General features: G+C 38.2%; 1 protein-coding gene and 1 long non-coding RNA gene across 5 annotated transcripts in view; one reads left to right on the top strand and one right to left on the bottom strand.

The window, feature by feature from the left end:
• Positions 1-339: 339 nt before the first annotated feature.
• LOC121375187 lies at positions 340-3,227 on the bottom strand. 2 transcript variants are annotated; one of them, XR_005958283.1, is made up of 3 exons: positions 3,089-3,227; positions 723-798; positions 340-430 (listed from the first exon to the last, which is right to left on the bottom strand). It is a non-coding gene; the product is annotated as an uncharacterized LOC121375187 (long non-coding RNA). The 2 variants fall into 2 exon arrangements; XR_005958282.1 differs by lacking the exon at positions 3,089-3,227 and adding an exon at positions 1,213-1,296.
• A 3,660-nt stretch (positions 3,228-6,887) lies between these two features.
• LOC121375510 (transient receptor potential cation channel subfamily V member 3-like) overlaps positions 6,888-20,839 on the top strand; it is a 70,033-nt gene continuing 56,081 nt past the window's right edge. For 2 of the 3 annotated variants that reach the window (XM_041502996.1, XM_041502998.1), the window contains exons 1-3: positions 6,888-6,928; positions 9,971-10,108; positions 11,378-11,511. In XM_041502996.1, the coding sequence (XP_041358930.1) occupies positions 9,984-10,108; positions 11,378-11,511 (259 nt within the window). In that variant the 5' untranslated portion in view covers positions 6,888-6,928; positions 9,971-9,983. Of the gene's footprint in view, positions 7,029-9,970; positions 10,109-11,377; positions 11,512-20,839 lie in introns of all 3 variants that reach the window. The other variant, XM_041502999.1, reaches the window with a different exon arrangement.

The following is a 20,839-nucleotide window of genomic DNA, read 5'->3' as shown; positions in this document are numbered from 1 at the left end:
CTCTCTCTCTGAACCTCTCTCTCTCTCTCGTTCTCTCTCTGAACCTCTCTCTCTCTCTCTCTCTCTCTCTCTCTCTCTCTCTCTCTCTCTCTCTCTCTCTCTCTCTCTCTCTCTCTCTCTCTCTCTCACACAGTCCAAACATATACACACACAGTCATACATATACACTCACTCATTTACACACACACACACACACACACACACACACACACACACACCAATAAAATTAATATCGTGAATACAACTTCGCCCTTCGCTCTTCAACGGTTGTTGACAAACGATACTGATTTTGTTTTCTTAAAACAATTTATTAATGAATATAGGTACAGAGTGTGATAAAAATAGCGAGCGCTGTAACTATCAATGAAATGATTGGCTTGACGTCATCTGTTCCATTACCATTGTCTCCAGCATGCGTCTTGGCTGAATTCTGAAACACAACATAACAAAACACACGTAATGCATTAGGAATTCTATAAAATCTTTATATTCCAAACATTTGACTGAAGTGAACGTTGTAAATAATTCTAAATTTACTCAATTGATACGTGTTATATTTTTTCGATCAGTGGTTAACAGTTACATATATATATTACTGTTAAGCAATCTGTTCAAGCTAAACGGATAAAACACAGACCACTATGAACTTTACTATAAACCTTTGTATAGAAAATGTTTTAATGTAATTTTTAAATGATATACATACAGTTAAATCAACATACCGATCGTGTTGCTGGTTTAATAATAACGGACTTCACTCCTGTCCAGTAGGTTTGAAGATTTTCAACATACGTCGTTCTGAAAATAAAAGATGAAATAAAACTAATTAAGATTTTTGTTTTGGGGGGGGACACAATTTCCAGTGAGGGGTCACATCATCCATAGTCAGGGGAGGGGGCACAATCTCTAGTGAGGGGTTATAATATCCATAGTAGGGAGCACAATCTCCAGTAAGGGGTCACAGCATACATAGTGGGGTGGGGTGGGGTGGGGCACAATCTCCAACGAAGGGTCACAGCCTCCACAGTGGGGAATGCACAAGCCATATTTTTACCGTTATTTATATGGAGTAGGACATTTTCGTTCTCGAGTGTGTGTGTGGGGGGGGGGGGGGGAGGGGGCACACAGCATACGTGCGTGCTATGTACTGTATGTGTCATATATTATGAAAAAGATTGTTAAAGGATACACTCGATATATGGTACAACTGACCTGTATTCAGTTTATGCAAATAAGCCTTCTACTTCGTAGAGTTACAAAACTTTTGCTACGACGATACTCTCAGCCAAAACCAGGTGTATTCGACTATCTGAATAAAACAATAACATGGTAACCATCTACACGAGGATACTCTCAGCCAAAACCAGGTGTATTCGAGTATCTGAATAAAACAATAATATGGTAACCATCTACACGAGGATACTCTCAGCCAAAACCAGGTGTATTCGACTATCTGAATAAAACAATAACATGGTAACCATCTACACGAGAATACTCTCAGCCAAAACCAGGTGTATTCGAGTATCTGAATAAAACAATAATATGGTAACCATCTATACGACGATACTCTCGGCCAAAACCAGGTGTATTCGACTATCTGAATAAAACAATAACATGGTAACCATCTACACGAGGATATTCTCAGCCAAATGACAGGTTTATTCGACTATCTGGATAAAACAATAACTTAGTAACCATCTACACAAGAATATTCTCAGCCAAAACTAGGTGTATTCGACTGTCACACGAAAACGTCATATATAATTTGGTCTCGTTCATCTGTCTAAAGAGAACTAAAAATGTCTCCAAAAGTAAATGTTTCTTTCACGTATCCAACCAGAACTTGCAGGATTTTTTACTAAATGACTAGGTTTACAAACTATCAATGCTGCTGAATGACTAGGTTTACAAACAATCGATTCTGCTAAATGACTAGGTTTACAAACGATCAATTCTGCTAATTGACTAGGTTTACAAACAATCGATTCTGCTAAATGACTAGGTTTACAAACAATCGATTCTGCTAAATGACTAGGTTTACAAACAATCGATTTTGCTAAATGACTAGGTTTACTAACGATCAATTCTGCTAAATGACTAGGTTTACTAAGGATCAATTCTGCTAAATGACTAGGTTTACAAACAATGACTATGTTTATAACGATCTGCTGAAGGTTTACAAACAATCGATTCTGCTAAATGACTAGGTTTACAAACAATCGAGTTTGCTAAATGACTAGGTTTACAAACAATCGATTTAGTTAAATGACTAGGTTTACTAACGATCAATTCTGCTAAATGACTAGGTTTACTAACGATCAATTCTGCTAAATGACTAGGTTTACAAACAATCGATTTTGCTAAATGACTAGGTTTACTAACGATCAATTCTGCTAAATGACTAGGTTTACTAACGATCAATTCTGCTAAATGACTAGGTTTACTAACGATCAATTCTGTTAAATGACTAGGTTTACAAACAATCGATTTTGCTAAATGACTAGGTTTACTAACGATCAATTCTGCTAAATGACTAGGTTTACTAACGATCAATTCTGCTAAATGACTAGGTTTACTAACGATCAATTCTGCTAAATGATAAACTATATGTCAATCTGGAATTCTCTTGAATCTCAATATGTATTAACCACATTTAAAAAACTAAATGTTACCGCTGAAAATTATATTGGCCTTATTTTGAAAAAGAAAGAAAGACATGTTTCATTTAACGACACACTCAACACATATATTGAAAGAGGAAACCTGCTGTCGCCACTTCATGGGCTACTCTTTCCGATTAGCAGCAAGGGATCTATTATATGCACCATCACACAGACAGGGTAGTACATACCACGACCTTTCATATACCAGTCGTGGTGCACTGGCTGGAACGAGAGATAGCCCAATGGGTCCACCGACGTTGATCGATCCCACACCGACCGCACATCCAGGGAACGCTGTACCACTGGGCAACGTCCCGCCCACTTGGCATTATTTTATGTCCATTATATATCTAGTGCAAACAATAGGGATTCTAATCGGGGGGGGGGGGGGGGGGGGGGGGGGGGGTCGTTATAAAGAATAGTACCCCAGAGCATTCAGTACGTGAGTTGGACCCTGCCGAGAACTGTCCATAGCGAGTCGACTGGTCTTTGGTAGGATCAGCAGTTCGAATCTGGACGAGGAATCCCTTGAATGTGCTGGCTCCTTCACTCCTTAGAGTTACTGAAAACGAGATATTAACACGTGCCCGTAGAGAAAACTTCTACACCTATAATCCTAGTTAAAAGAGAAAGTGCAACAATATACGTTTAGATCAACCAACCTGTTTGGAAGACAACAAAGGGTGATTGTTTTATGCCTTTATTAAATCTCTAAAACAAGACAGCAATATATATCAAACAGAAAGAGTACGAATTTAGGTAGCAAATAAAGGTAGTAAACTCCTTTCACATTCCTATTGCGTATGCGTGCGAAGAGTAACGTCCCTTGATGAAATAGTTTCTATCACGGCTAATAACAAATTGGGGGGGGGGGGGGGGGGCGTGACAGATAGGTTTTTATGGGCGACTTGAGTAGCTAAGGAGATGTTAAACTGTGGAAACTAGCATGTATATATTTCGAATTAGATGCTATAATAGCCGAGAAAAACGGTCCGCTGAAATTTACAGCGGAATGGTTCAAATAAAAAAGCAGTGCAACGTATATTTGATATATATATATATATATATATATATATATATATATATATATATATATATACACAGTCAAACCTGTCTTAAGCGGCCACACATATAGATAAACGTGGCCGCTTAAGACAGGTGGCCGCTGAGTATAGGTTGCCACATATATAGTCTTTAAAACATTTGTTGTTGTTTCTTGTTTTACCGTCTGTACTGCTAATTAATGGATGTGTGCTTCACAGTTGACTATAAATCAACATTTGACATGTCGTCTCCTTCAGAAATAACGCAAATAGAATGTATTAAATTAACCGTTCTCCACAAGTTTGTTTTCTTTTTCCATTTAATTATTTAATTTCGACTTCATGCGATGTATTGTCATAGTAAGTGAATCTACAAATGTCAAGCGTCCATGACAGGAAAGGGGGGGGGGGGGGCAGAGGAGGGACCGCCTGCACTGGCAGGTGCAAGGGAGCACCAGCAGCCCGATCAAATCGGTAGCAGGCGGGTGGGGGTGGTGGTGGTGCTATGGAATTTGAATGGAGCAGTTAAATGCCAAAGAGAAAAGGGTGCGCAATTTTGATCGAGACATACAACCGTAAATAAAATGTGTTGAGTGCGTCGTTAAATAAAACATATCCTCTCCTTCCTTCCATCTGCTGTTGGATGTCTAACATTTGGTAATTTTGACATATAATCTTAGAGAGGAATCGGGTGCATGTGCAGGGGGAGGGTATTGGAGGTCAAAACCCTTACTTGCCCCAGCTTAAACAAATTTGAAATAAACTTCGCTCAACACAGTCTATAACCCCAACCCCGCTGAAATCCCTTCACACGCGCCTTGGAAACCCGCTACATTTTTGTTTAGCAAGGGATCGTTTATGTGTACCATCCCACAGACAGGATATCACATACCATGGTATTTTATATACCCGCCGATGGGGATCGATCCTAGACTGACCGCGCATTAACCCCCCCCCCACACACACACACACACCTTTTTAGGTCTAAGTAATGAATAAAAATAACATAATAGTCTTGAAAAATGTTACGTAAATCGAACACAGTAGCCTCTTCCTCTACCCCTAGAGCGTTACGTAATTAGTAACACCCCCTTACATGTAACGTGTATGCCAACAGCTGGCCACTTTCAAAATTTCAAGGCAAATCCCCCACCCACCGACCCCTGGAAAGGCGTCTATGGATATAAATATATTTTGGAGATATGAGACGACCCCTCAATCAAGACAGTTAAATTTGTTCAAAAATTGCGAAATCTCACGTGATCTCTTGTTGGGGAATTCCACACTTGTGATAAGCCAATGAAAACCGAGATCGGTAGGAGCCCGTCAAAAGTGTCCCACTTTCGAAAAACTGCCTTTGTTTTTGACCTGGATAAGCCAGCGTAGTGGAACCAATGCGGAGTGCGGCGTCATATATGTACCAAACGTAATTGGATTTTCTGTTCTATTTGCTTAAATAATAAAAAAATATTCCGGATACTGCCGCTTTAATCACGCATAAATGTAAAAATAGCAACACGCTAGCACTTGTAAGTACGATAGATTAACTTCATTCCGAGTCCCCAGAAAACGAACTAAAGAAGGGAAAAACACACTCAACAATATGCAATTATATAAAGTTAAAAACAAATAAATAACGGAAACATAAATGCAAAATATAAATTATAATTTAAAATTAACGTGTGCAACATAATATTAGTAAATACCAAAAACATTAACAACGCATATAATAATTCCTGGCGTTATTTAATATGTTATATTACGAAACCAAAAAACAACCAACAACTAATATTAAGTACTGCCTCTAGCCTAGTTATAGGCCTACATAAATCTAAAGTCCTATTTTTAAACTTATAGAGCACCATTTAGTACTTTTATCCAAGTCACCATGCTTTATCAGCTAGTTAAGTTCCAAAGACGACACCCTTAACATAAGTAGAAGAAGAAGAAAGGACATTTGTTTAAGGTCACCTGAGGACATTTTAAACAATGGCTGTTTGGACATTTGGGCAAGAAATAAACAAAGAGAGGAACTCCACTGCCGACACACAGACTACTCCTGCTGTAGAAGCACCAAAACATCTTTTGCATGCACTTTCACACAGACAGTACAGTACATGTCACGGCATTTGATGTACCAGTCGTGACAGTACCGTATGCAATGCTCTAGTTAGTTGGGGGGTAGTCTGAATTTCGACTTAATACCTACCGGAAAAACAAACAAACAAACAAACAAACAAAAAACATAACAAACCTATAATAATCCTATTATCTCAGTGCGTCACTTTAATGATGCTTTTAACGTCAGCATTTAATAATACAAAATACCATTCATAGTATTTTTATTTTAATGTAGGCTAACCATTTTGACATCAACAGCTTGGGATTAATCTATTTGCAACAGATGTAGATCAACCCGAACAAAGGTATTTGTACGCATTGTGTGATATAGATTTATCAGTATCTAATAGAAAGCAGTATAATGTGTGACTATCATACCGTAAGTCGTATAACATACTCTAGTTGATTCAATAGGTTGCACTATACCAATTAATTCCCGGCTGGGTCGAAGTTCGAGGTGTAACTTTTGATAGAGAAGTTAACACCACAAGTCCTGTGATTGGTTATAAATGTGAGTGTGTTGGTTGTAAAAAAAATTTAGTTTCATCTGGGCTAAAAATGTATGCAATTTTATTTGATGTAGTACCACCGTGTCAAGTAGCCTTGTGCTTGGAACATGTATGGGGTACCTGTAAAAAAAAGTACTAAAATTTTGTGCGAAACTAGGGGTGTTGCAGAAACATCTGGTTATACCGAAAATGAGCCATGAAAGGTACCATTTTCTGCAGTTAATACTTTGAGGTAGGGGTTGTAGTACTGATATTTATGGGTCACAGTTTGGTTGATATATTGCATATAGTGTTTTTAAACACAAACGTTAACATGGTCGCCTATGGGATTTGAATTGGTATAGTCCAACCTATAAGCGTAATATTATATCTCCGGCTCTCTGTCAAATAGGTATTAAAACAAATTAAATACTTTTAAAAGAGAATTTTTATTTGATATTAAAATAATTTTTGTATATCAAATTAATAATATTCCAAATTAAATAGGTTTACTTTTGACACGTTTGTTGTTTTATTGATTTGTCAACAGGTGCGCGTTACTAATGGTAACCAATGTGTCCAAAATGGCGTCGTCGTTCTGTCGTGTTTACAGGTTAGCGTGTAAAGAAATCAGTGCACCTTATTAACGATTCATAAAACTTAGCACTAGGTTGGTGTCTATAGATTAATTAGACGGTCGGACTTCTAGCTATGTACGTATACCGAAACTTGGATACTTATTGAGATTTGTCATGGGTAAACTAGAAGAAGTAAACATGCCTCATTAGACTCATTCTGATCAGACTTTTTTGACATTGGTTTACATGTTTAAAATATAATAAAGCAGTCCTCAAAGTTGTAATGATCGGTTAAGTATTGTATTGGTGGTAGGACTTTCCTTTGGCACTGTCACGTATAAAGAACATTACAAATACTTATCATAAATAGAGACTAGGTTTAGGGTTAGCCTAATGACAGTGCCAAAGGAAAGTCCTTCCGCTCGTTTTGAGTGCTGATAAAGTATGCTATTCATGAAACATAAAAATATTTTTAACTCATTACTTTCTTAATTTGTGGTTGCCTATAAAAGTAACAGTTGAATGTGTATTAATTAATAAAGACCATATTTTATTTAATTAATATTCCAAATATTTTTGGCCAAATTTATCTGCATTTGTTTAATATTTAAATGCTAAATACCAAACCATATTTACACACTCATATCCACTGATGTTTCCAGCATGCCAACCCTGATAACATACAGTCCCCAGGCCTACCATTCATGGCAGACTAATATTTAAAACTGTTCTAGCTTTTTATTCTAGATATCGGGTACTACGTGATCCAGAATACATGCTATTGTTAATGTTAATGAATGTTCACAAAATAAAATGATGCCATTATTTTGGCATTGTACATAATAAATAGGCCTATGGGATATTTATTCATGTTTTCAGTTCACATTCTCATTTGCATTTGTAATCATTAATCAAAGCATTAGCTATGGCAAATTTACACACTAAAACAATGAAAGTTATTCTGTTTTGTTTCTGTCTACATTATCCCCGATCAGCCGAGTAACTTGTGCTCACCTGGTGCTCAAATAATACCTACCACTGGCTGTTCCTCATTCCAGCCAGTCCTCCACAACTGGTGTAACAAAGGCCGTGGTATGTAATATCCTGTCTGTGTGATGGTGCATATCAAAGATCCCTAAATTGCTGCTAATCAAAATGAGTATCCCATGGGGTGTCAGAATCAGGTTTCTTCCTCTCACTGTGTGGTCATTAAACAGTTACATGTACACACACACACACACACACACACACACACACACACAATAGCTTAAATGTAAATAAACTGCGTATGTCGTTAAATAATTAAAACATTTTCTTTATTCCCTGTCAAAATTATTATTAGTGCCATATATTGATTGGACAAAATAATTTATAAGTTGGTCTATTTTTTATTTATTACAACTTATTATTATTTACCTTGTTTACCTTAGAAGGCAGTGATTCAGTGCAAGGGGGTGGGATCTGGCTCAGTTGGTAGAACGCTCGTCTGAGGCGCTTACATCATAGGATCGAATCACCTCAGCGGACTCATTCTCTGATTGTGTTTTGCCAACCACTGCACCATGACTGGTATATCAAAAGTCATGGAATGTGCTATCCTGTCTGTGGGAAGTGTATATAAAAGATCCTTAGCTGCTAATAGGAAAATGTAGCAGGTTTCCTCTCTAAGACTATGTGTCAGAATTACCAAATGTTTGACATCCAATAGACGATGATTAATAAATCAATGTGCTCTAATGATGTCGTTAAACAAAAGAAACTTTAACTTTGATTTAGTGCAATTTCCAAACCTAGTCACCTACTGGTAAAAAATGGCCTTCTATGTTGAACCATAATGACCACTGTGTATTACTGGTATAAATATTGGATGTCATTACTACAGAGATCAGTGTATGTGACGTCCATTACATTCACCACAGAATGTGTAGTGGACACTACAAATTAATTGCATGTCCACAATTATTACCATACACCAAGTAAATGGAAGAGTGTTTAATTTGATTTGCAGTGAAACACTTCAAAACACACATGAGACATGCTTCATTTAACGATTGTCTCTTTATTTCTCTTACATTCATCAGGGTATGAACAAAAAAACATCATCTGCAAACTGTGTGAATCGGTGAAGCCTTTCTCGCATGAGTTTGCAGATGATTCTTTTTGTTCATACCCAGATGAACGTAAAAGAAATAACAGACAATACTTATAATTAAATTTGAATTATACTTGCTAATAATAACAGTAAAAGGTCACACTTTATTTTTAATTATTTTTGATCCATAAACAATAACGCTCAATAAGACAGCTTGCCCATATCAAATGACATCATCAGATATGAAGCTCCCTTGATGACGTAATTTGTTTTGTTCATCGAGAATTGAACAAACTTCCGTTGCTGTGTCTGGACCAATGGGTTGACGTTATATTGTAATGAACGTAATGGAAATTTAATTATTTTAAAATGTATCTCATTTAGAGAGGTTCTGTGTTATACTGAGTGGACTATGAAAACAGTCCAGTTTTGAGGGATTTCACGTTTACAGAACGTCTGGTTTCCAGGGTGTCACTGTACATTGTAACAAGGCTTCTAGAAATTTTTTTTAACCCACTAGCCATGGGATCAGTAATTTAACTTTTTTTTACTAGCCACGATTAAAAATTCACTAGCCCTACTTTACTTTAAGTTAATACAATTTTACTAAGTAATAGTAATAATCAGATAATCACCTAAAGATGGTATAGAGCGTAAAAACACTAACATTAGGGGTTGGAGTGGGGTCAGTATATTCATATTGACAAAATAGACTTAACTGCAACATTTGACAATTTTATGTTTTACTAGCCTTCGGGCGTGGCAATTGTAGTTATTTACTAGCCAAACACTGAATATCACTAGCCACGGGATTAGGGCTACCATAATCTATAAGCCCTGATTGTAATCACAGTTCTTTGGCATTGTACATGTATCTTTATTTTTGTTAAGCATAAGCAAATTTCCACTGCTGAAACACAGACTGTTGTTTGCTTAATAATGCTCATCTTGATTTTTATTATCTATAAAAATGTATTCATTTTAGATTACACTGAAACATGGATGAGATGGATTTTGTGAAAAAGAAAAAAACCAGATCGAAGGTTTCACCATCAGAGGAAGTTGGTGACACGCGAGGGATAGAGAACCCGACGTTTGGGATGGAGCCTGGAAACCATGTCGCGTGAGATTCAGTCTTAGTCATATCATGTATATGTATACATCAGGGCTCGAACTTAACTTTGTCTCACATGAGGGTCTCTGAGAATTCAAAATGCCTGACCCATTTATCAGTTATGCAGAAAATTCATTTTCTTCTTGCGTAACCCATTATATCCATGTAAATGGTGATCAAAATTTTGTGAAGAAAAAAAAAATGTTACGCAAAATTAGATTTGCATAAGAAATGTGCAAACGAAACGACCATTCTCGGAATTGTCAGAGGCCTGACATGGCAAGTTTTAAAAGAATTGCCACAGGGGACAATATTTCAAAATCTTAAGTAACCCGAAGTCAGTTCATGTGAATTTTACTTAAAAGAATCCATGGGACAATATTTCAAAATCTTAGGTAACCCAAAATCAGTTTATGTGAGTTTTACTCAAGTAACCAATTGTTCGGTTATGTCAATATAGTTCTCGTAACCAATGAGTTAGGCCTACCTAATGCTAAAACACTTGAACTACGGTTCTGTGCTACACTGGTGGTTCAAAAACATAAACTGATTTTCACTTTCATTACTGATATATGGTACTTTTAATGTAATTGTTCACCAAGCACATAACTGATGGCGGTTCTTGTGATTTTAAAGTTGCATAACCGACACGCAAACAGAACAATGGTTCTTGTGAAATATTGTGCCCTGTTGACATGGGTGAAACGGCCCACCAACAGCTCGTTTGAGCCTGCCTATGGCATTTTAATTATTTTTTTTACATTTGCAGCAAATAAACATGACTGAAAGGTTATTTTGCTGTATGTAGACATATTTCAAATGTGCAAATGTTTAGGAGTTTTATCGAGGGCACAAAAGTCTGTCACTGATGCTCTCTACCAACCTTCAGTTTGTTTAAAGGGGTGGTGAGTATGGGTAAGTGGTTTTATGTACATTTGTTTATATGGTCTTATTATCTAATTCACTGGTAGAGCACTTTTTTTTTAGCTGTGATGGGTTAAAAACCTATTCCCTGTTGGTGAATCCTTAGTTTTCCCATTCCAACCAGCAGCCCTCTTCCACCCCCACCCATCCATTATGCATCTTTGAGATAACCTCATTGATATGTACAGGGATGTTATTATTAAAAAGCATCCGTTACCAATACTTTCATTGTGCCTACAACTTTAAACCATGTTTTTATTCCCTACACTAGTAGGACATGAGGTATCGAGCACATAATGATGTAGCAAAAACAGTGTTTGTTTTCATTTAGTCATGTACTTTTTTTTTTTGCAGCCCTTTTAATTTCCAAAATGCTGTGCATGAAGTGGGCAACAAGGTGCATATGTTAGAAGCTGTGACCAATGTGAAACATCATGCTGCCAAGTGGAAGACGTATGTCACCAGGAGACGGCTCAGAAAGAGAACAGGTATGTGTACATACAGGTGTCTCCAGCTCTCATCGGGTAGTGGATATGTTTGTTATCCAACAGCTTGTAGAACCAGATAATAGGATACACAGGAGGCTTGAATATGTTGTCTACATTTGTTATCCAACAGCTTGTAGAACCAGATAATAGGATATACAGAAGGCTTGAATATGTTGTCTACATATGTTATCCAACAGCTTGTAGAACCAGATAATAGGATAAACAGACAGCTTGAATATGTTGTCTACGTTTGTTATCCAACAGCTTGTAGAACCAGATAATAGGATACACAGGAGGCTTGAATATGTTGTCTACATTTGTTATCCAACAGCTTGTAGATCTATACAGAAAATGTATTAAAACAGAAGCCGTGAACATTTCATGGCTTAATTTATTATCCAAGAGCTTGTAGAACCAGATAATAGGATACACAAAAGGCTTGAATATGTTGTCTAGGTTTGTTATCCAACAGCTTGTAGACCTATACAGAAAATGTATTAAAACAGAAGGCTTGAACATGTCATGGCTTAATTTATTATCCAACAGCTTGTAGAACCAGATAATAGGATACACAGAGGACTTGAATATGTTGTCTAGGTTTGTTATCCAAGAGCTTGTAGAACCAGATAATAGGATACACAGAAGGTTTGAATATGTTGTCTAGGTTTGTTATCCAACAGCTTGTAGATCTATACAGAAAATGTATTAAAACAGAAGGCTTGAACATTTCATGGCTTAATTTATTATCCAAGAGCTTGTAGAACCAGATAATAGGATACAGCTTGTAAAAAAAGAAGAAGAAAGAAGTGTTTTATTTAACGACGCACTCAACACATTTTATTTACGGTTATATGGCATCAGACATATGGTTAAGGACCACACAGATTTTTTTTAGAGGAAACCCGCTGTTGCCACATAGGCTACTCTTTTATGACAGGCAGCAAGGGATCTTTTATTTGCACTTGAACATTTCATGGCTTAATTTATTATCCAAGAGCTTGTAGAACCAGATAATAGGATACACAGAAGGCTTGAATATCTTGTCTAGGTTTGTTATCCAACAGCTTGTAGATCTATACAGAAAATGTATTAAAACAGAAGGCTTGAACATTTCATGGCTTAATTTATTATCCAGGAGCTTGTAGAACCAGATAATAGGATACATAGAAGGCTTGAATATGTTGTCTAGGTTTGTTATCCAACAGCTTGTAGAACCAAATAATAGGATAAACAGAAGGCTTGAATATGTTGTCTAGGTTTGTTATCCAACAGCTTGTAGATCTATACAGAAAATGTATTAAAACAGAAGGCTTGAACATTTCATGGCTTAATTTATTATCCAAGAGTTTGTAGAAACAGATAGATAGGCTAAACAGGAGGCTTTTAACAAACGTAACTAGTACAAAATGTGTTGTGCTTCCATTTGTTTTCTTTAAATATATTACTGGATTTTTTTATTACTGCATTTTATTTCATATCCATATTTTGTTTTAGGAAATGCATCTCTTAATTTATGTAAACATGTACTATACATTTTAACTTGGTTTAAGATATTTATTTTACAATGCAGGAAGTTGTATCTAATTATGTTGTTCTGTTATTTAAGGATATATGCGTAAGTTTGATCCTGAATTTTAGTAGAATCTGTTAGCTTCTCAGCACTGCTCTGACCTAACATCTGCAGACCTGTTAGATATAGAACGTTTTAATATGGGAACATTGAACATTTTAATATGGGAACATGTAACATTTTAATATGGGAACATTGAACATTTTAATATGGGGACATTGAACATTTTAATATGGTAACATTGAACATTTTAATATGGTAACATTGAACATTTTAATATGGGGACATTGCACATTTTAATATGGGGACATTGAACACAGCGTGAAGAGTTTAATATGGAAACATTTTAATGTGAGGAATCAGTGAATATTTCAATGTGAAAACACAGTGCATTAATTAGTGGTCTTCCAGTGATCAGTTATAACTGAATATTAATCAGTTGGGCTTTTCAAATGTGATAATTGATTATAAAAATACATGATCAGTTGTGGTACAAAATGTTAACTATAATTGTCCTCCAATTTTGATGGACGAATTGTGGTAAATATGTTGGGGTGTGCTTTCCTGGGTACATTATATAATTAAAAAATACATGTATTATTAGGTGATATTAGCGAGTTGTAGGGTCTGTCCTGGTGAACACAACAATAGGTGCAACGTTCTTATAATTCATATCCATCTTATATGCATATCATTCTGATGGTGTAATAAAACAATTGATGGGTTGACACAAAATGAATATAATCGCTGATAAACTTCCAACCAATTTCCTAGCACTACCTGAGTTTAACTTTGGTACTGGTGTCGTACATACAGGTTAGAGCTGAACCTGGGTGGAACCTTTCATCTGCTATATTGAGGTCAGATGGAGTTTCCTTATTCAAACTAATAGCTTTGGCAAATTTAATTTGTAATATATGTGTATTTACCAAAGGACTCATTTCATTTGTTTAATTTGCCTTAATTTTTTTTTACAATTTTTGGTTAAAAGAAAATAAACTTGTTTTTAGAAAAACATCATGGAATTGTTAACAGTACTTTCAGTTGAGCTTTAACAATGTTAATTTAAATGTTTTGTTTCTGTAGTCGTTTGACTTTGATTAGTGTAGTAGTGTGTGTGTACTGTCAACTAACACCTGTTGCTAATGTGATTGTGTTTACAAACAAACAACAGCTGACGATTACCCACTAGGTATGTATGTATCAAGTACAGCGTAGTTGCATCTTAAACTCAACACTTGTACACTCATAGTGCTTCTATTATTTCATTCACAAGTTATTTACTTCAATACACTTGTTCAGTATGTCTTGTATTGTATTGTGCAATATACATGTTTATTTAAGTGTTCACCAATATAGAGCTGATGCTTTGGTAATATAAGAGTTTCATATTGCATGTACTATACCATCTTAAGGGTCCTATTCAGTGATGTTGCTCCATAAATGCCCTTAGCACACAATGCCAGTTTTTCTGATATTGTAAATGCTTCATTTTCATTGGATGCATTAAGACTCGGTTAGACAAATCACATTGCTTGTTGCATTTTGGTTGCTTCAATAAACAAGAATGGCCACATCTATCACATGTTGACCTAAACAGAAAAACTCACATAATATTTTTGTAATTTGAATGAAGTTACTAATTGAATGATGTCATTTTGCACATCACTACTATAAAATTGTCAAAATTTAAAAGTAAAATTACTACTGGAATTGTTTGTTTGACAAATAAAAATGTAGCCAACTGTGACAGTTGGAAGAAACTTTTATGTAAGTACTAGACATATTGCTTTTTTGTTAAATGTTAACTTCTGTGATTGGTCAGCAGTGTCATTATGCCCCACCCACTACCATCCTTGAGCCACCAAGTAAAAAATTAAACAAGTCTGCCTTCACCAGGCACCAACACAAGTGGGTCTGCAATAAACCTCTCCTCAAACTCCTAGATCTACAAACACACGTAGATTCTGTGAACCCCTCCTCAACATCCTAGATCTACAAACACACGTAGATTCTGTGAACCCCTCCTTCTCAACATCCTAGATCTACAAACACATGTAGACTCTGTGAACCCCTCCTTCTCAAACTCCTAGATCTACAAACACACATAGATGCTGTCAACCCCCTCCTCAAAATCCTAGATCTACAAACACACATAGATGCTGTCAACCCCTGTGAACCCCTCCTCAAAATCCTAGATCTACAAACACACATAGATGCTGTCAACCCCCTCCTCAAAATCCTAGATCTACAAACACACATAGATGCTGCCAACCCCTCCTCAAAATCCTAGATCTACAAACACACATATATGCTGTGAACTCCTCCTCAAAATCCTAGATCTACAAACACACATATATGCTGTCAACCCCTGTGAACCCCTCCTCAAAATCCTAGATCTACAAACACATATAGATGCTGTCAACCCCTCCTCAAAATCCTAGATCTACAAACACACATAGATGCTGTCAACCCCCTCCTCAAAATCCTAGATCTACAAACACACATAGATGCTGTCAACCCCTCCTCAAAATCCTAGATCTACAAACACACATATATGCTGTGAACCCCTCCTCAAAATCCTAGATCTACAAACACACACATATGCTGTCAACCCCTGTGAACCCCTCCTCAAAATCCTAGATCTACAAACACACATAGATGCTGTCAACCCCTGTGAACCCCTCCTCAAAATCCTAGATCTCCAGACACACATAGATGCTGTCAACCCCTCATCAAAATCCTAGATCTACAAACACACATAGATGCTGTCAACCCCCTCCTCAAAATCCTAGATCTACAAACACACATAGATGCTGTGAACCCCTCCTCAACATCCTAGATCTACAAACACACACATAGATGCTGTCAACCCCTCCTCAAAATCCTAGATCTACAAACACACACATAGATGCTGTCAACCCCTCCTCAAAATCCTAGATCTACAAACACACATAGATGCTGTCAACCCCTGTGAACCCCTCCTCAAAATCCTAGATCTCCAGACACACATAGATGCTGTCAACCCCTCCTCAAAATCCTAGATCTACAAACACATATAGATGCTGTCAACCCCTCCTCAAAATCCTAGATCTACAAACACACATAGATGCTGTCAACCCCCTACTCAAAATCCTAGATCTACAAACACACATAGATGCTGTCAACCCCTCCTCAAAATCCTAGATCTACAAACACACATATATGCTGTGAACCCCTCCTCAAAATCCTAGATCTACAAACACACATATATGCTGTCAACCCCTGTGAACCCCTCCTCAAAATCCTAGATCTACAAACACACATAGATGCTGTCAACCCCTGTGAACCCCTCCTCAAAATCCTAGATCTCCAGACACATAGATGCTGTCAACCCCTCATCAAAATCCTAGATCTACAAACACACATAGATGCTGTCAACCCCCTCCTCAAAATCCTAGATCTACAAACACACATAGATGCTGTGAACCCCTCCTCAACATCCTAGATCTACAAACACACACATAGATGCTGTCAACCCCTCCTCAAAATCCTAGATCTACAAACACACATAGATGCTGTCAACCCCTCCTCAAAATCCTAGATCTACAAACACACATAGATGCTGTTAACTCCTCCTCCTCAAAATCCTAGATCTACAGACACACATAGATGCTGTCAACCCCTCCTCAAAATCCTAGATCTAAAAACACACATAGATGCTGACAACCCCTCCTCAAAATCCTAGATCTCCAGACACACATAGATGCTGTCAACCCCTCCTAAAATCCTAGATCTACAAACACACATAGATGCTGTGAACCCCCTCCTCAAAATCCTAGATCTACAAACACACATAGATGCTGTCAACCCCTCCTCAAAATCCTAAATCTACAAACACACATATATGCTGTGAACCCCTCCTCAAAATCCTAGATCTACAAACACACATATATGCTGTCAACCCCTGTGAACCCCTCCTCAATATCCTAGATCTACAAACACACATAGATGCTGTCAACCCCTGTGAACCCCTTCTCAAAATCCTAGATCTCCAGACACATAGATGCTGTCAACCCCTCCTCCTCAAAATCCTAGATCTACAAACACACATAGATGCTGTCAACCCCTCCTCAAAATCCTAGATCTACAAACACACATAGATGCTGTCAACCCCTCCTCAAAATCCTAGATCTACAAACACACATAGATGCTGTCAACCCCTGCGAATCCCTCCTCAAAATCCTTGATCTACAAACACACATGGATGCTGTCAACCCCTGTGAACCCCTCCTCAAAATCCTAGATCTACAAACACACATAGATGCTGTGAATCCCCTCCTCAAAATCCTAGATCTACAAACACATAGATGCTTTCAACCCCTCCTCCTCAAAATCCTAGATCTACAAACACATAGATGCTGTCAACCCCTCCTCCTCAAAATCCTAGATCTACAAACACACATAGATGCTGTGAACCCCTCCCCCTCAAAATCCTAGATCTACAAACACACATAGATGCTGTCAACCCCTGTGAACCCCTCCTCAAAATCCTAGATCTACAAACACACATAGATGCTGTCAACCCCTGTGAACCCCTCCTCAAAATCCTTGATCTACAAACACATAGATGCTGTCAACCCCTGTGAACCCGTCCTCAAAATCCTAGATCTACAAACACACATAGATGTTGTCAACCCCTCCTCAAAATCCTAGATCTACAAACACACACAGATGCTGTCAACCCCTCCTCAAAATCCTAGATCTACAAACACACATGGATGCTGTGAACCCCTGCTCAAAATCCTAGATCTACAGACACACATAGATGCTGTCAACCCCTCCTCAAAATCCTAGATCTACAAACACACATAGATGCTGTTAACCCCTGTGAACCCCTCCTCAAAATCCTAGATCTACAAACACACATAGATGCTGTGAACCCCCATCTCAAAATCCTAGTACTACAAACACACATAGATGCTGTGAACCCCTCCTCAAAATCCTAGATCTACAAACACACATAGATGCTGTCAACCCCTCCTCCTCAAAATCCTAGATCTACAACCATACATATATGCTGTCAACCCCTGCAAACCCCTCCTCAAAATCCTAGATCTACAAACACACATAGATGCTGTCAACGCCTGCGAACCCCTCCTCAAAATCCTAGATCTACAAACACACATAGATGCTGTGAATCCCCTCCTCAAAATCCTAGATCTACAAACACATAGATGCTTTCAACCCCTCCTCCTCAAAATCCTAGATCTACAAACACATAGATGCTGTCAACCCCTCCTCCTCAAAATCCTAGATCTACAAACACACATAGATGCTGTGAACCCCTCCCCCTCAAAATCCTAGATCTACAAACACACATAGATGCTGTCAACCCCTGTGAACCCCTCCTCAAAATCCTAGATCTACAAACACACATAGATGCTGTCAACCCCTGTGAACCCCTCCTCAAAATCCTAGATCTACAAACGCACATATATGCTGTGAACCCCTCCTCCTCAAAATCCTAGATCTGCAAACACACATAGATGCTGTGAACCCCTCCTCAAAATCCTAGATCTACAGACACACACAGATGCTGTCAACCCTTCCTCAAAATCCTAGATCTACAGACACACATAGATGCTGTTAACCCCTCCTCAAACTCCTAGATCTACAAACACACATAGATGCTGTCAACCCCTCCTCCTCAAAATCCTAGATCTACAGACACACACAGATGCTGTGAACCCCTCCTCAAAATCCTAGATCTACAAACACACATAGATGCTGTCAACCCCTCCTCAAAATCCTAGATCTACAGACACACACAGATGCTGTTAACTCCTCCTCAAAATCCTAGATCTACAGACACACATAGATGCTGTTAACCCCTCCTCAAAATCCTAGATCTACAAACACACATAGATGCTGTCAACCCCTCCTCCTCAAAATCCTAGATCTACAGACACACACAGATGCTGTGAACCCCTCCTCAAAATCCTAGATCTACAAACACATAGATGCTTTCAACCCCTCCTCCTCAAAATCCTAGATCTACAAACACATAGATGCTGTCAACCCCTCCTCCTCAAAATCCTAGATCTACAAACACACATAGATGCTGTGAACCCCTCCCCCTCAAAATCCTAGATCTACAAACACACATAGATGCTGTCAACCCCTGTGAACCCCTCCTCAAAATCCTAGATCTACAAACACACATAGATGCTGTCAACCCCTGTGAACCCCTCCTCAAAATCCTAGATCTACAAACACATAGATGCTGTCAACCCCTGTGAACCCGTCCTCAAAATCCTAGATCTACAAACACACATAGATGTTGTCAACCCCTCCTCAAAATCCTAGATCTACAAACACACACAGATGCTGTCAACCCCTCCTCAAAATCCTAGATCTACAAACACACATAGATGCTGTCAACCCCTCCTCAAAATCCTAGATCTACAGACACACATAGATGCTGTCAACCCCTCCTCAAAATCCTAGATCTACAAACACACATAGATGCTGTTAACCCCTGTGAACCCCTCCTCAAAATCCTAGATCTACAAACACACATAGATGCTGTGAACCCCCATCTCAAAATCCTAGTACTACAAACACACATAGATGCTGTGAACCCCTCCTCAAAATCCTAGATCTACAAACACACATAGATGCTGTCAACCCCTCCTCCTCAAAATCCTAGATCTACAAACACACATATATGCTGTCAACCCCTGCAAACCCCTCCTCAAAATCCTAGATCTACAAACACACATAGATGCTGTCAACGCCTGCGAACCCCTCCTCAAAATCCTAGATCTACAAACACACATAGATGCTGTGAATCCCCTCCTCAAAATCCTAGATCTACAAACACATAGATGCTTTCAACCCCTCCTCCTCAAAATCCTAGATCTACAAACACATAGATGCTGTCAACCCCTCCTCCTCAAAATCCTAGATCTACAAACACACATAGATGCTGTGAACCCCTCCCCCTCAAAATCCTAGATCTACAAACACACATAGATGCTGTCAACCCCTGTGAACCCCTCCTCAAAATCCTAGATCTACAAACACACATAGATGCTGTCAACCCCTGTGAACCCCTCCTCAAAATCCTAGATCTACAAACGCACATATATGCTGTGAACCCCTCCTCCTCAAAATCCTAGATCTGCAAACACACATAGATGCTGTGAACCCCTCCTCAAAATCCTAGATCTACAGACACACACAGATGCTGTCAACCCTTCCTCAAAATCCTAGATCTACAGACACACATAGATGCTGTTAACCCCTCCTCAAACTCCTAGATCTACAAACACACATAGATGCTGTCAACCCCTCCTCCTCAAAATCCTAGATCTACAGACACACACAGATGCTGTGAACCCCTCCTCAAAATCCTAGATCTACAAACACACATAGATGCTGTCAACCCCTCCTCAAAATCCTAGATCTACAGACACACACAGATGCTGTTAACTCCTCCTCCTCAAAATCCTAGATCTACAGACACACATAGATGCTGTTAACCCCTCCTCAAAATCCTAGATCTACAAACACACATAGATGCTGTCAACCCCTCCTCCTCAAAATCCTAGATCTACAGACACACACAGATGCTGTGAACCCCTCCTCAAAATCCTAGATCTACAAACACACATAGATGCTGTCAACCCCTCCTCAAAATCCTAGATCTACAGACACACACAGATGCTGTTAACTCCTCCTCCTCCTCAAAATCCTAGATCTACAGACACACAT

The sequence above is a fragment of the Gigantopelta aegis genome, chromosome 6 (assembly GCF_016097555.1).
Source record: "Gigantopelta aegis isolate Gae_Host chromosome 6, Gae_host_genome, whole genome shotgun sequence".
Lineage (NCBI taxonomy): Eukaryota > Metazoa > Mollusca > Gastropoda > Neomphalida > Peltospiridae > Gigantopelta > Gigantopelta aegis.
This window is presented reverse-complemented; position numbering and strand designations above follow the sequence as displayed.